The sequence below is a fragment of the Triticum aestivum genome, chromosome 6A (genome assembly GCF_018294505.1).
Source record: "Triticum aestivum cultivar Chinese Spring chromosome 6A, IWGSC CS RefSeq v2.1, whole genome shotgun sequence".
Lineage (NCBI taxonomy): Eukaryota > Viridiplantae > Streptophyta > Magnoliopsida > Poales > Poaceae > Triticum > Triticum aestivum.
In genome coordinates, this window is record NC_057809.1 from 448,029,681 (window position 1) to 448,043,755 (window position 14,075).

Here is a 14,075-nt window from a genome sequence, read left to right on the forward strand (position 1 = left end):
GTTTGGATGGCGATCATGTAATAGGATAGGAGTTTAGTTTACCTATCTGCTATTTTGCCAGCCGGGTTGTGGCTTATCTCATTTCTGCCTTGCAGTCGATGCTCTATGTGAGCTATAGGCTGCTTTGGTTCCTTTTTCTGTAAGACCTTTGTTCAGAACATGTTTATTTGTTTAATAAGAGAGGCCGTATGCATCGATCTGATGCAGAGGCCGGGGAATCCCCCCTTTTCAAAAATAAATAAATAAACAGTACACTATTATTTCCAGTACTAAGAAGACACTAAATGCAGGAATTGCAGATATCTACAGTTTAAACTTTAAATTCACGAGTAGTACCAGTACTTCTAACATGATTGATGAAGCCAAACTGACTTTCAGCTTCAAAAGGAACAGATAAAAATCCAAAGTGACAGAGTTTCGTATTGTATTTGCATGAGATGGTGATTCAAGGCCTCAAGGCTTGACGAGCATCCTTGTTCTTCCGAGTCTGCTCAATGCGATTGTTTCCAGCCACCAAAGTCTTCGGGGAGACCGCGCTGGCGACCATCCTGCATACAGAATAAAAGTGTTGCTCAAGGCCAACCATGCATTTGTTTTGCCGTTTTGCCAATTCTCAGGTAAATCTCAGCCCGCTCAAGTTTCTCGGAGCAAAACACGAGCTGATACTAAATTGTACTCGCTCCGTTCCAAAATAAGTGTCGTGGGTTTTAGTTCGACACTTATTTTGGAACGGACGGAGTACTTAATTGTCGTTCTGTTTGTATGTTGTAGTGGTTCACCCAAATAAGTTTTATTCGCATGGTCTTTGACTTTATTAGCATTTTGTACAGTATTGTTTTCTATTTCATAGTCATCTGATAGAATTCGATGGAAGACTAAGATAAGGACCATGGGTGTTTAACATAAATATCTGCCTACAGACTGATTCAGAAAGATTGACGACAAATATGGCTACAAAGAGCTACTACAAACAAAGCTGGAAAAATAATCGTTAAGGGGTGGCATAATAATATTGTTTGTTCGGGAGGTACAACTAATGTTCAAATAGTCCCTCAGTAGCTTAATTCACCAAATACGTTTCAAGGGGAATCATTGATTATTTTTACTAAATCCCAATACTGGCGTGTACGATTGCATCTGAAATTGAAATGAACTATATGTTTTCCAGCTATCGTCAAAATCTGCATAAACTGCTGCATCTTGATGATGATGACATGACTTCATTTCTAAGTGACGCCATTGGTACATATGCAGCTATGCTGTGTTCAGTTACGAACTAGACCAACAAGGTAGGATCTTAAAAGTGTCTGCATCAATTCATGAAGTCCAGGACCTAAGAACCTACTGACTACTGTTTGAAAGAGGTGCTTATACAGGTTATGAACTATGACCTACAAGGTAGGAAGATATCATTGTCTGCATCAATTGGATCATGGATATCAGAACCTAAGAACCTGCTCTTCGAAAGAGCTAACATATGCTTGTAGAAGTCCTGGTACCTCCTGGTACCCAACCAGACAGTGGGTGGTACCACCCGCTGACTAGCCATCAGAAATACTAGGAATCTTAGTGGTTTGAGGTTATGAACACACCAGATAAAGGAAGGGGGCGAATTTATTCTCTTGCAAACATTAACAACAGACAGTCTTGGGAGTTCAGACCAGATTCAAGAATTCAGTTAAAATTAAAAATATGGAAGTAGCATTTTAGGATCTACCTCGGGAGTGAATGTGAGACCAACTTTGATTTCTCCGCAGTAGTGTTCACCTTTCACAACATTATAAACTGTTGGTGGAATGCTCCCTTCCGTATAAACTGCTTCCAAAGGAATCCTGCAAGAACAAGAGCAGTAAGTTCATGACAGATGTTCTCTGAAAAGATTCCGGATAATAACTTATAATGTACCAATAGTATTTGTAGAACTTCAGATATGGATGGGAAGATATGCATACGTTGCTTCACCAACGAAGTCGTCCGATGTGCCCGAGTCGCTGTCCATAAGCTTAATCACCAGCTCCGTAGCTTGGTCTGACACGGTGAAGACAAAGCTTTCGTTCCATTCAGGGTTACTACCTTTGCCTGCATGGGCATTTTGAAATTTAGCATCACATAACGTTCAGGAAACTGATATCTGAAGTTGAAACGAACGACATGAGGCAATAGCAACAACTCTGCATCCTTTAGACAAGGAACGGTTGATCGTTTAAAATGTTAGGGCAACTAAGAGTTAAGCACTTCTTAGTTCTCTTTTGTTTCCTTACTACTTAATTATCAGTCCATTTTTCCGATAAAGGGTGTATTTTGTTAACTCATAATGCCACATCAAGAGAATACAAAGCATCATGAGCTCACACCCGGCCTCTGCATAACTAGGATGCACACAACTAACACCAACGCACACACACACACACAAAAGTGACCTCCCAGAAGTGAACTATAACATGTAGCAATAACCATCAGCATCAACCACCACCGATGAGAGCACCTGGACATGGGGAAAGTGCTTCAACAACGACACCTTTAAAAAGGGAACGACACGCAAGCACTGGCGGAGCCATGGCAAGGCCGAATGGGCCATGGCCCGCCCAGCTTTCTGGAGTTTCTACACTAATTTTATTACTTATGGGCCTTGGAACATCAGCCCATAAGATGTTTCCCTCTGTTTGGCCAGGCCAGCCTGCCCAACAAGGAGCTTGAAGCTCCGCCACTGCACGCAAGCACGGCCATCTTCAGATCCACCCACGAAGGGTCAATATGGGGTTTTCACCACAAAGAGGAAGTCTGAGCAAACTCCAAACAATGCCTTCAATAGGGGAATGGTGTAAGAACACCACCATTGCTAGGTAGAGCCAGTCGGAGCCAGACCTAGAGTTTTCACTTCGGAGCTAAAATTCTTGTGCTCAAGAGCACCACCAAACTTATGTCACCCTGTACTGCCGCCCCCACTTTCTATGAAGAAGTTACTGTTGCAAGCCAGATTGTCACTCCTCAACAGCCGTATACGCTCACAACCCCGATATGGACAAACGCAACCGGGCATACCACATATACGGGAAGCAGACCAGAGCACAACCGCCAACAACAACAAGGTAACTGACGCCACCAAGAACACACGAGAGGCTATCCCGCTGCCCCAAGTCTTCAACAATGATTGGACACAATTCGCAGACAAAAATCCGTCGGTGCCGTCAAGAGCCCACGTAGGCCACCTAACAGACATGGCTCCACGGAAGTCAGCTGACAACGGCACGAAGCCAAGCATACATGTAGACAGAACTTGTATCATATACACAATTCTTTTGCCTGTGATGTATACACGCAATTTGCTGCGCCGTTTGGTTCATAGTGTTTTTTATCTGGTGGTCGCCTATTTTCTCTGAGTTTTTTTCCCTTCATTGTGTATTAGGTCGTCTCTCTGTGCACAGTTTCATCACTTGTTGGTATGAAGTCACAAAAAAAAATTCCTTCACTTACTCATTTTTTGCGAGGGTGTGTGTGTGGAAAAAGCAACCCCCTTCCCCTCCCGCGTCGCCCCGCGTGTGATAGGGAGGGCGGGGCGACCGCACCACCGCCGCCAGAGACCCCCTCCACCTGCTCCTCCCTCGCCGCCGCCACAGGGCACGGGCGGGCAAAGCCATGCCGACGCCAGCGGCGGCAAGGCTCTCTCCGCTCCTCGCGCGGTGGCCCCAGTGCGGGACGGGGCGGCCACGGCGAGATGGGGTGCTGGCTTCGGGCGCAGCGGCTCTCCGGCGCGGTCTCGGCGGCGGCAGGGCCTGGTTCGTGTGCCGGGTGGCATTGTGGTGGTGGAGCATGCTTATGGGAGTAGCTCGCCTTGTCTCTGATCTGGATCGGGCTGGGGAGATGCCTCGCAGGCAGTGCGGGCTGTGGGCGGTGCGCGCACCGGCATGGCAGCCATCTTGGCACGGCCACGAGGTGGTAGGAGGGCCTGGGTGGCTGGCAGTGGGCTTCTTCGGCTGTTGTGCCATTTTCAGGCATGAATGGTGGTGCGAGCGTATGGCGGTGACGGCAATGCAGATTTGGTTGCGGTGGTTTCATCAGCCGGCACAGGGTGGTGGCGACGACTCTCCTTCTCTTGGGTTCAAGCCGACGGTGAACGGGATTGGGCGAGTACCAGTGGTGCCGGCAGCACGTGCAACGGGGAAGGCTTGGATCTAGGGTTCGTGCTCGGGCAGGCCAGATCTATGCCCGGTGGATCGGAGCAGGTGCTTCGGGTAGGTGTGCCCGGGTTGCGTGCACGAGCGACGTCTAGCTCTCGCGGGCGTGGTGGGAGTTGGTGGTCGTGACATCGCGGTTCCGGCCGTCGGATCAGCACCGAAGACCATGAACATGGCGTTGTGTGTGATCACCTGGGCCAAGGACAGAGGGCTAGCGTCGAGGCTTGCTCGTCGGCGGCCGTCGGCAGTCATCGATTCGTGTCCCCCCTATTCCACCGGGGCTGGCTGGGGATGCAGGTGTGGGCGCTTCCTACGATGGAGGCGCTAACCCAGAATCGATGGCTGATGCTGGGTTAGGAGTGGATGGAGGCGTCCACTCTTCCTGTCGTGGTGGGTGTGTTTTGAAGTAGGTGGATGCCGGTGTTTCGGGCCTTGGATGCCGGGGCAGCTGCCTCGGAAGGTTGGCTGCATGGTTGGCTCTCCGGCAGGCACCACGGCGGCGGTGATGGCGTCCCTTTGGTCGTGCGGGCGGCAAGGGGATTGTGTCGGGTGGCTCAGGCTCGTCCTTTTGTCGTTGGCAGTGGCGATGCCCAGATCCAGATCTGGGAGTTTGGGTTCGTCGCAGTTGTCCTGGAGACCTCGTGGTGACACGGGTGAGCTACCGAGCGAAAGCTCTACGCTTTGGCGGCAACGATGGCGATGCTCGCGGGCGCCACTCACTTCTTGAAGACATCGTTGTGGTTCTCCTCTCCGTGTCAGGGCTCTGGATGAAAACTCATGTCCTCTTCGGACTCAGTAGCGGCGACGCTCCGCACCATCTTCCCTCCCGAGGGCGTTGTTGTAAAGCTTAGGTGTGCTAGGGTGTAGCGCGGCGTTTTATCCTATCTTCACTGTGTTCTCCTTCGGTAGCATAGTCGCGTGCATTTTGCGTGATCCGATTATCCAAGGATTTGCTTTGTAAGAGGGCTACCTCTCCACCCTATAACGTTCGGCCGTGTACTTTGTTTGGTGGTTGCTTTATATATAAAGCGGGGCGAAAGCCTGTTTCGAGAGTCACAAAAGTTAACTTTTCATAAATTATTCATTTATTTATCTCCTTATGAGACCGCCCGATTCATCATTACCATGCATGAAGGGTAGTAATGTTAGAACACAGAGGCTGATTGGTTTGCTACCAACCTTTGGCATTGCCGATATTTGGCAAACCAACATTTGGCAAAATCAAAAGTTGCCAACATTTGGCAACCTTTTATGAGATTGACAACAATTGGTATGCAACCAATCTCTAGCCAACACTTGACAGTTGTCAAAATTTGGCATGCCAACTTTTGGCATGGAACCAATTAGCCTCTCAATATATATATTCATTACCATGCCTGGAGGGCGAGGAGGCTGAGTTCAGTAATGCAATTCAATAAGGATGATAGGAATCATCCGTGAATAGCAGTGGGATCTGTTAACGAGGCATCTGATTACGGCCTAGGTTTACCAAAACACATGCAGAGGATTGAGAAGACGTTGTAAACGGGTCATGTTGAAAAAACTCAGAAACAAACACCTCAGTCTCACTAGATTATTATTTTTTAAAGGAGGAAAGATCCCCGGCCTCTGCATCAGAACGATGCATGTGGTCATTTTATTTAAAAGTCTAGCAAACCATCTCACTAGATTGTTGGAGCTACAAGTTAGAGCTGTTTGTTTAGCAATGCAAAAATAATCATCAAATTTGAAACCTATATTAGCAGCACATGAAAAGATGAATGACAGAATCAATCGTAAGGAAAAGGAACAAATGGGAAGAGCATACCCACCTGACGCGATACTGCTCCTCTGCTCCTGCGAGCGGCATTTGAGAAGTGCGTACGGGTCCATATTGCCTGCGCTCAATTTGTCAACAAGAAGCAACTTATCATCATCAGAGTCCTTGCGAAAATGATGGGATAAACAACCAATAAATGCATCAAACATTTCCTACGATGGCGCAGGGGGGCCGAAACGGCGATTTAATACGAATAAATCAGTCGACCCGATCGATCAAAATTCTAGTGAGGCGATTAATAGCACGAACGGCAACGTCCCGATCGAAGGAAAACAGAATGGTCCGCACCCTAGAAGCAATCGCTATCTTACAAGATTATTAGGGTTCACAAAGCCAAAGGATTGGTTGGTGCGTACGTACACAGGAAATCGGTGTTCTCGAGGCCCTTGGCGCCGACGAGCAGCACCTCCAGCGTTCCGTGCACCATCGATTCTCTTCCTCCAGCGGTCGAGTTGAGCGGCAGGATGCAGATCCGGATGTCGGTCCTCCGCTCTCGCTTGGGTCCTCGGCTCTCACATGGAAATTGGCGTGGAGTGGCGTGGCTTGGGGACTCCTCGGTTCTCGCCCGCCAGTTTCGGTTCGGAGTCTAAATATAGACCAAAGGTTCTACTTTAAACAAAAAAAAAACGGTGAACCAACATACAGGTGAATGGTTAGAGGGACTGTGATATTACAGCTCACCAGAGTTTAATTCCTGGCGTTCACATTATTTCTGCATGCGCTTTAGTGAAAGAAGATGTTTCCATCGATGACGAAGCGCTTACGATGACTTTGTAAATCTGAAAATGATATGTCGACTCAGTCTCTCGAAGATGCTCATAGGAGTAAAATGTGCGTGTATGCGTTCATAAGGATGAGTGTATGCGCGTATGTACGAGCACAAAAAATAACGGATCTTTTTATTTTTACTAGTAATAATGTACGTGCAATGCACGTTTGTATTAGGTAGGATATTAGTTGTACATCATATTAGGTAAGATATATTTGTTGCACGTACGAGTATTTGGTAAGATATCAATTACTTTTTACGCGGGAATGGTAGGATATTAATTACATGGCAGATTTTGTGGGATAGCGTCGAGTCAAAATATGTTTATAACCAATGACAGTGATGGATAATTAGAACGTTAAACATGTTTGATGCTCAACGTTGGAGCTAGGGGTGGAAATTGGTAGCGGATAATCCGAAATATCCGATATTCGTATTCGAGAAAATGCCTATTCGTATCCGAAACATCCGCATCCGAACCAAAATAGAAATGGAAATTATCCGTATCCGAATTTATTAAACAAATAAAAAATAAAATATGGTACGAGATTTTGAGACAAAATGGATATGGAAGTGGATATATCCGTATCCGAATAAGATTATGGGAGGTAATTTTCAAAATTCTAGACCCAATATTCCAATTATCCAACATAAAAGCCAAATAAGTGGTAAATTTTACTTTTTATATGATTAAACTTATAAATTATTATGCATTACAATAGTATTTATTCATAAACCTATTTATCATTGACTTATTGTATGTCACAAGTTGATTATTTCAGGTCACATAGCTATCGACTAATTTACTTAAGCAATATGTTAATATTATTTGTATCCGTTCCGAATCAAGAAAATATCCGATACGTATCCGTATTCGAATAATATCCGAGCCGCATCCGTATCCGATAACATCCGTATTCGGATTCGTATTCGTTTTGAAAATATGAAAATGGAAGTGGCAAGAGCACTATCCGATCCGCATCCGATCCGTTTCCCCCCCTAGTTGGAGCGATTTGAACCGCTAAATAAAATGATTTAACGGTCAAGATAGTTTGAATCTGCCCCTTTGAGTGTTTTTATATTGGTATAAATATAGATATACTGGATATAGATATAGATTTTTCTTATTAGTTTTTGTTGAATAAGTTTTCTTTGGCATCTTCTCATCTCAATGTGTCTGGCATCGGGAAGAGCATGCGAGAGTTTGTGTCGCTAGATTTGTTTGCCCTCTTCGAATTTTGATAATTGGTGTGTCTATCAAAAAATATACAAAAAATGTTGAACGTGTATGTAAAAGGTTGACATCAAAATACTTCCTTTGTTCCTAAATATAAGTCTTTTTAGACATTTCAAATGGACTATAACATATGCATGTATGTAGACAAATTTTAAAGTGTAGATTCATTCATTTTGCTCTGTATGTAGTCATTTATTGAAATCTTTAGAAAAACTTATATTTAGGAACGGAGGGAGTATATGTAAACAAAATATTAATGTTGTATTTGAAAAATGTTGAAATTGCACAACAAAAATCTTTCAGATGTATACCAAAAAAGTTTTGTATAATTCAAAAAAATGCTGAACGTTTATAAAAATTTATTCCTACCCTATATGGAAAGAGAGAGAAAAAACCAATGAAAATTGAAAAAGAAAGAACAAAACACAGAAAACTAATTAAAACCAGTGCAACAGAATGAAAACTGTGAATACCGAGAAAGAAACAAAGAAAAAAACAAAGCCGATAAAACTAAGAAAGGAAGAAAAAATAATCCCTCTGTAAAAAATATAAGAGATTTTAGATCACTCCTTTAGTGATGTAAACACTTTTATATTTGTTTACGAAGAGGAAACAAAAGGAGAAATGATTGAAACAGAGAAAGAAAAATACCCGAAGAAAAAGAAGGGGAAAAAAGGAAACCAATAAAAACAGTGAAAGAAACGAAAAAACCATGGAAAACCAAAATAATAGAAAACCAGAAAAACCGGTGTAGAAACAAAAAAAAATAACAGAAGAGAAAACGTAAAGAAAAGAAGGAGAAAAAAAACAGAGGAAACTGAAGCAATGGCCCAACCAGCAGCGAGCAGGCGAGGTATGCACGACTATGGGCTCGCCTGATCCTCAAAAAAAAAAAAGACTATGTGCTGGCCTAATACTGTACGAGCGCAGCGACCGCAGGAAATCCACAAGGCGAGATTTCTTCCATCTCAGGTTGAGCGAGATATAGCTCCCGCTACATTTTCCTCCCTTTGCTTGGGCGCTGCGATTCCAGATAATCTGATCCTCGTGAGTCCTGTGATCGAGAGCGTGATGACAAAAGTTTCTGCCTAATAAAATCAATAGTTGGTGACAGCAATCATGAGGTGATTAAGATGATTGCTGCAGAAAAGCCACAACCGTAGCCGGGAAAGGCTCTCGCCGCCGGTCGTCGTATGCGGGACCGGCGTTCTGGAATGCACGCTAGTTTTTTGTTTTCTTTTGAGTCGTGGAATGCACACTAGCTAGGCAGTTAGCAGTAGCACCACGAGTTGCAAGCGTACAAGGATGAGGCGCAACTGAAAATGCGGCGACCCACGGGCATCGTGAGGAGCTCAGCGCACTCGCTGATTCCGTTGCGCCCACCGGCAACGCCGACGGTTGCGCGCGTGGAGCGAACGGCGAGGACGAGCAGCTCCGCAAGCAAGCGCACAAATCATCTCTCGGCATTGCACGAAAGAGGAAACAAAGGCACCACAGCCACGTCGAGACTGATGGGAGGATCCCGATCTTGCGGCGGACTCCGGGGTCTCGTCGTTTATCCACTGCAACTACAGGGGCAGCCTGCTTTGCTGTTTCCGCTTGCTTTTCTCTCTCTTTTGTTTTTTGTTCCTTTTTTTTCCATGCTTGAGCAGTAGCGAGAGTGAGAGCGCTCATGACGTGCTGGTGCCAGCAACGGCCTGACGTTTTCTGGCCAACTTTTCCGTGTATATCGCAGGATCTAACAAGAGAGAAGGAACCGAGCGGACAAAATTCTCGCCTGCTGGGCAGGATCAGATTCAGAGCACAGCACCCACCGCCACCGGGGAGAAACAAAGCAGAGCAACCGCCCTCTGCTCCTGCTCCCCTTGACAATGACGGGTACCGTCGCCACCTCCCAGCACAGGAAGCCGGCGACTTCCCGCTTCGGTTAGGCCTGCCGTTCCACGCACCGGCGACTCATTTTTCTTCGTTTTCTTGGTATCTCCCACAGCTGCGACTGACGTCGACGGCGCGTTCGTCGCCTCCACGAGTCATCTCCCGCTCCCCGCCTATACATACATACATACGCTACCGCTCCGGTTCCCGTCCCTCAAGACTCCTTCGCGCGGAGCCCCGCCGAGAGAGGCCCGGAGGCGGAAGGCCGGCCGTGCGCGTGCTGCTATCGCGGGTCGGTCCTTGTCCATGGATTGATCAAGCTTTGATAAGTAGTTTCTCTGTTCTTGGCTCTGGGTCTCTGGGTTCAGTCCAGGCGGCTAGGCTTGTTTCTTTCATAGCTCTACCCGGTTTTAATTTTTGCTAGATCAATCCGCACTGTCACTATCTTCAACAACAAGATTGTGCTGGTCGCTCTTCCAATTGATGCGGGAATTTCTGGTCTCCAAGAGCAAATGAATGCTCAGATGAACATCATTTCAACGATATTCTCAACTGCATATGGTTTGATAATTTGGGTGCCATTAGCCATTAAGAAAATCTATGACTACTGTTAGATCATCATATTGCACACTGTTCATCATCTCTGTACCTGATGATGCCAACAGCGTTCTTAATAGCCACAGATGTTTAGTCCAACAACTGCATAAGAAGGACGTGCCTGGAGGTCTACTAAGTCAAAAGTTGTTGGCCGGATTATATTGTTCTTGTCTTCTCAAAGATCACTGGATATGCTTGCAGCCGAGCGCTTTGTTGTGTTCAGTCCCGTTGAGTATATGCCGCCAAAGCTGTACTGTATCGCTTCTTTATGATTGTTACCCAGTAAAAAAGAAGTGATGCGCAACTCAGTCTCTGAAATATGTTAAAGCACTGACATTTTTTATTGCCATGTTAGCAATATCATTATGATAGGATCGCATTCTCCTTCCTGCCATTCGCTGTGTGGTCAATTCTGTCTCCTTGGACTTGTCGTGTCTTAAAGAAAACAAGGATAACATCAGGTCGGTGTTTCAGTGATCTGGCGACCTTATCCAAAGCCATTGTCTAGGAGCTAGGACGCACGTTAATTCGCTTGAGAAGCAGGTTAGGGAAATGCCAGAAATAATTAGTGAAAAGGCTTATGTAGTAGTACTAGTAGTATAAATAATGACACAAGAGGCATGCTGCCAAGGTCAGTCACATAGTGCATTACGTAACGTTTTCTACTCCTTGTCTGAAAGTAGTAGTAGTAGTACCTTGTTTAGCACGGGACCCGCTTAGGGTTTGGCTAGACTGATTACGACACAACAATATCCTGGGAATTCTATGGGCCAAGCAACCCCATGGTTCCCTTTCTTACAGTTGTAGCATGTGTCCCTTTCCGATCTTGGTGACACTGCCCACCTTGTCACGACGGCATCCACACATGAACCCGGACGGCACCGCGCGCCACAGATCTGCAATTTTGCGTGGCTTGCTCCGTCCCTCTCGTTAGTTCGTTGTCCTGCTCCAGTCGGATCGATGATAATCTCACTACGGTTTGATCGATCAAGATGTCTACCTTGAATTATTGATTGGTGAGCTTTTTGTTCAGTGGCCATCTTCTCGCTGCGCGTCTCTCTCGTTTGTGTAATCCAACCGACCTTTTGGTTCCTTTTGCAGCGCCGTGAACCGTCTGAAGGTGCAAGAGCAGGATGAATCAGGTTAGCCAGGAGCGTGATAATGATCCGTCCAAGAGAGTGAGCGGGGACGCGCCGGCGGCGGCGGCACGCGCCGGCTGCTTCGACTGCAACATCTGCCTGGACTTCGCGGTGGAGCCTGTGGTCACCCTCTGCGGCCATCTCTACTGCTGGCCTTGCATCTACGAGTGGCTGCGCCGCGACGCCGCCGGCGGCACCATCTCGGCGGCAGGGCGGCCGTGCCCCGTGTGCAAGGCCGCGCTCACGCTGGACTCGCTCGTGCCGCTCTACGGCCGTGGCGGCAGCCGGCCCAGTAAGCCACGGCTCCACCCGGCCCTTCCGCGCCGGCCGACCGTGCACCGGGGAGCCGTCGAGCAACAGAGCGCGCAAACCAGCGGTGGCAGTGGTCGCCGGCGCGTGATCATGGAACCCGGTTCGCCGACTCGTTCATCCCGTCACGCGCGTGTCGGAGCCGCGCAGTTCAACATCGTATACCCTCCTCCGCCCTTGGGGTACGGCATGAATGCGATGAACTCGACGTCCGGTGGGGTGCTCGGCGGGATGGCCCTGGCGTTGCTCCCCTGGGTGTTCGGTGGCGAGGCGCCGGCGCCGAGCTACCCCCTGGGCGAGCTGCAAAACCTGAGCCCTAGGCTGAGGCGGCAGCACATGGAGGTGGAGAGGTCTTTGCATCAGTTATTGTTCTTCCTCTTTGTGTTCGTAGTGCTGTGCCTGCTCTTGTTCTGATCTCGCGGAGCACATTCCTGCAACTTCTCTACGTATAGCTGTCGTGTACTACATAGTGCAACTCTAAAAGAGGTCATCTGTTTGCACTATTAACCAAATGTCCAGCCTATCTGCCTGTGTGACAAGTTGCGATCATACATGAACAAACACTCAGTACTGGAAACCGACGGAGTCCTTTCCTGGCAAAACACAAAGGATGCATTGATGAAAAGAAATCTGTTTTCAAAATGTAAACTCTCAAGAGTGGCGGAGACAGACCAAGAGTAGTTGGGCTATAGCCCTAGGCATAGTAACAATGGACTTTGTAATTCCTTCCTACAAAATATACGAAATAACTATACTGCATCACTCCAACAAGCTTAGCCCCAGGCGTAATTCGATACTATCTCCGCCACTCTCTCAAGAGATCGACACTCATGTACTTTTTTTTGAGACAACTCACACTCATGTAAACTTGAACAATCATAAGCAGAAAGCCTTCCAGCGTTAGAACAACAGTTCAGGCCTTAAGACTACGACTAAAGACATCTGAAGTCGTTCCGGCGTACCTATACCTCGCTTAGCGCGGGTTGGAGCGAGCACTCACATCAGGCGTCACAAAATGGGCCGGCCTAGGTAGGTTTCAGCTAAGTTCGTCTTTTCACCTTTTTTGCTTCGTTCGATATTTTATTCTTATTTTCGAAAATATTCTAAATACACATATTTCAAAACATAAAATCAATCAAAAAAGTAAAATAGTGAATTTGAAAAATGTTAACACAATGTAAAACAAATGTTACCTTAATTTAAAAAAATGGTAGAAAAAGAAATGGAGAAAATCAATGAAAACCAAAAAATAAACAAAGAATCCAAAAAACAAATCTGTGAAAACCTAGAAAAATAAAGAAAACCAAACATAAAAGAAGGAAAATAAAAACCAGTGAAAACAAAGAAAATAAAATTTATAACAAAGAAAAAATGGAAAACTGAAGAAAACCTGTGAAAAAAATCCAAAGAAACCGTAAAAATAGAGAAAAGAATAGAAGGAAACTGGACCTACAGTGAGCGAACCTACAGCGAGGAACCATATGCTAATGGGCCAGCCTGCTCACGTTGCACCTCACGCGAAAGCTGCTTCCATCTCACTATAAGCGATATGTAGGAAGCAACTAGTTAACGAGCGCTTTTTCGGGAACCTCGCAACGATCAGCGCCACTTGACACGCTCCTAATCATTCGCCACATGTTATGTTCTGGACGTTCCATCCGGATTTTGTTTTTATTTTTATTTTTTCGCACGTGTTTTCGGCTTATCAAACGATTTTTTTCTGGGTTTTTTCAACATTTTGGTTTTTCCCCGACCTTCCTTAGCTTTTCGATTAAAAAAATTCAAAACAAAATATTCTTTTGCGTGAAAAAAATGTGTTTTATTTTTTTTCGCGAAAGTCACGGTTTTTCTTCCGCGAGAGGCACGATTGTGCTTTCGCGAGAGTCACGGCTATGCCTTTCGGAAACGGGAAAAAAGACGTTTTCTATTTTTTTTCGTGAGAGTCACGGTTTTGCTTCCGCGAGAGGCATGGTTGTGCTTTCGCGAGAGTCACGGCAGTGCCTCTCGGAAAGGGAAAAACAAAATGCGTTTTCTATTTTTTTTTCTTTCGCGAGAGTTACGGTTTTGCTTCCGCGAGAGGCACTGTTGTGTCTTCGCGAGAGTCACGGCCGTGCCTCTCGGAAAGAGAAAAACAAAACACGTTCTCTATTTTTTT

The 14,075-nt window shown here is 46.1% G+C and overlaps 2 protein-coding genes across 4 annotated transcripts; one reads left to right on the forward strand and one right to left on the reverse strand.

The window, feature by feature from the left end:
- Positions 1-239: 239 nt before the first annotated feature.
- Positions 240-6,568, reverse strand: LOC123127836 (elicitor-responsive protein 3). Its single transcript, XM_044547690.1, has 5 exons — positions 6,355-6,568; positions 5,987-6,052; positions 1,953-2,079; positions 1,718-1,832; positions 240-548 (listed from the first exon to the last, which is right to left on the reverse strand). The coding sequence occupies exons 1-5, from the start codon at positions 6,419-6,421 to the stop codon at positions 492-494; spliced, it is 432 nt and encodes a 143-aa protein (XP_044403625.1). The 5' UTR covers positions 6,422-6,568; the 3' UTR covers positions 240-491.
- Positions 6,569-9,484: 2,916 nt separating this feature from the next.
- On the forward strand, positions 9,485-12,497 carry LOC123127837 (E3 ubiquitin-protein ligase RMA1H1). Of its 3 annotated transcripts, XM_044547692.1 has the most exons (3): positions 9,512-9,878; positions 9,991-11,488; positions 11,574-12,497. In XM_044547692.1, exon 3 carries the CDS (start codon positions 11,606-11,608, stop codon positions 12,332-12,334), a length of 729 nt encoding a protein of 242 aa, XP_044403627.1. In that variant the 5' UTR covers positions 9,512-9,878; positions 9,991-11,488; positions 11,574-11,605; the 3' UTR covers positions 12,335-12,497. The 3 variants fall into 3 exon arrangements, with proteins under 3 accessions (XP_044403628.1, XP_044403627.1, XP_044403626.1); XM_044547693.1 differs by having other exon boundaries at positions 9,485-10,167; XM_044547691.1 differs by having other exon boundaries at positions 9,512-11,488.
- The last annotated feature ends 1,578 nt before the right edge of the window (positions 12,498-14,075 follow it).

Coding starts and splice junctions, on each gene's coding strand:
- LOC123127837 (XM_044547693.1), top strand. CDS start 11,606: ATGAATCAGGTTAGCCAGGAGCGTGATAATGATCCGTCCAAGAGAGTG.
- LOC123127836 (XM_044547690.1), bottom strand. CDS start 6,421: ATGGTGCACGGAACGCTGGAGGTGCTGCTCGTCGGCGCCAAGGGCCTC. Junction 2,080..5,986: donor GAGGAGCAGTATCGCGTCAG/GTGGGTATGCTC, acceptor ATGCCCATGCAG/GCAAAGGTAGTAACCCTGAA. Junction 549..1,717: donor GTCTCACATTCACTCCCGAG/GTAGATCCTAAA, acceptor TTCTGTATGCAG/GATGGTCGCCAGCGCGGTCT.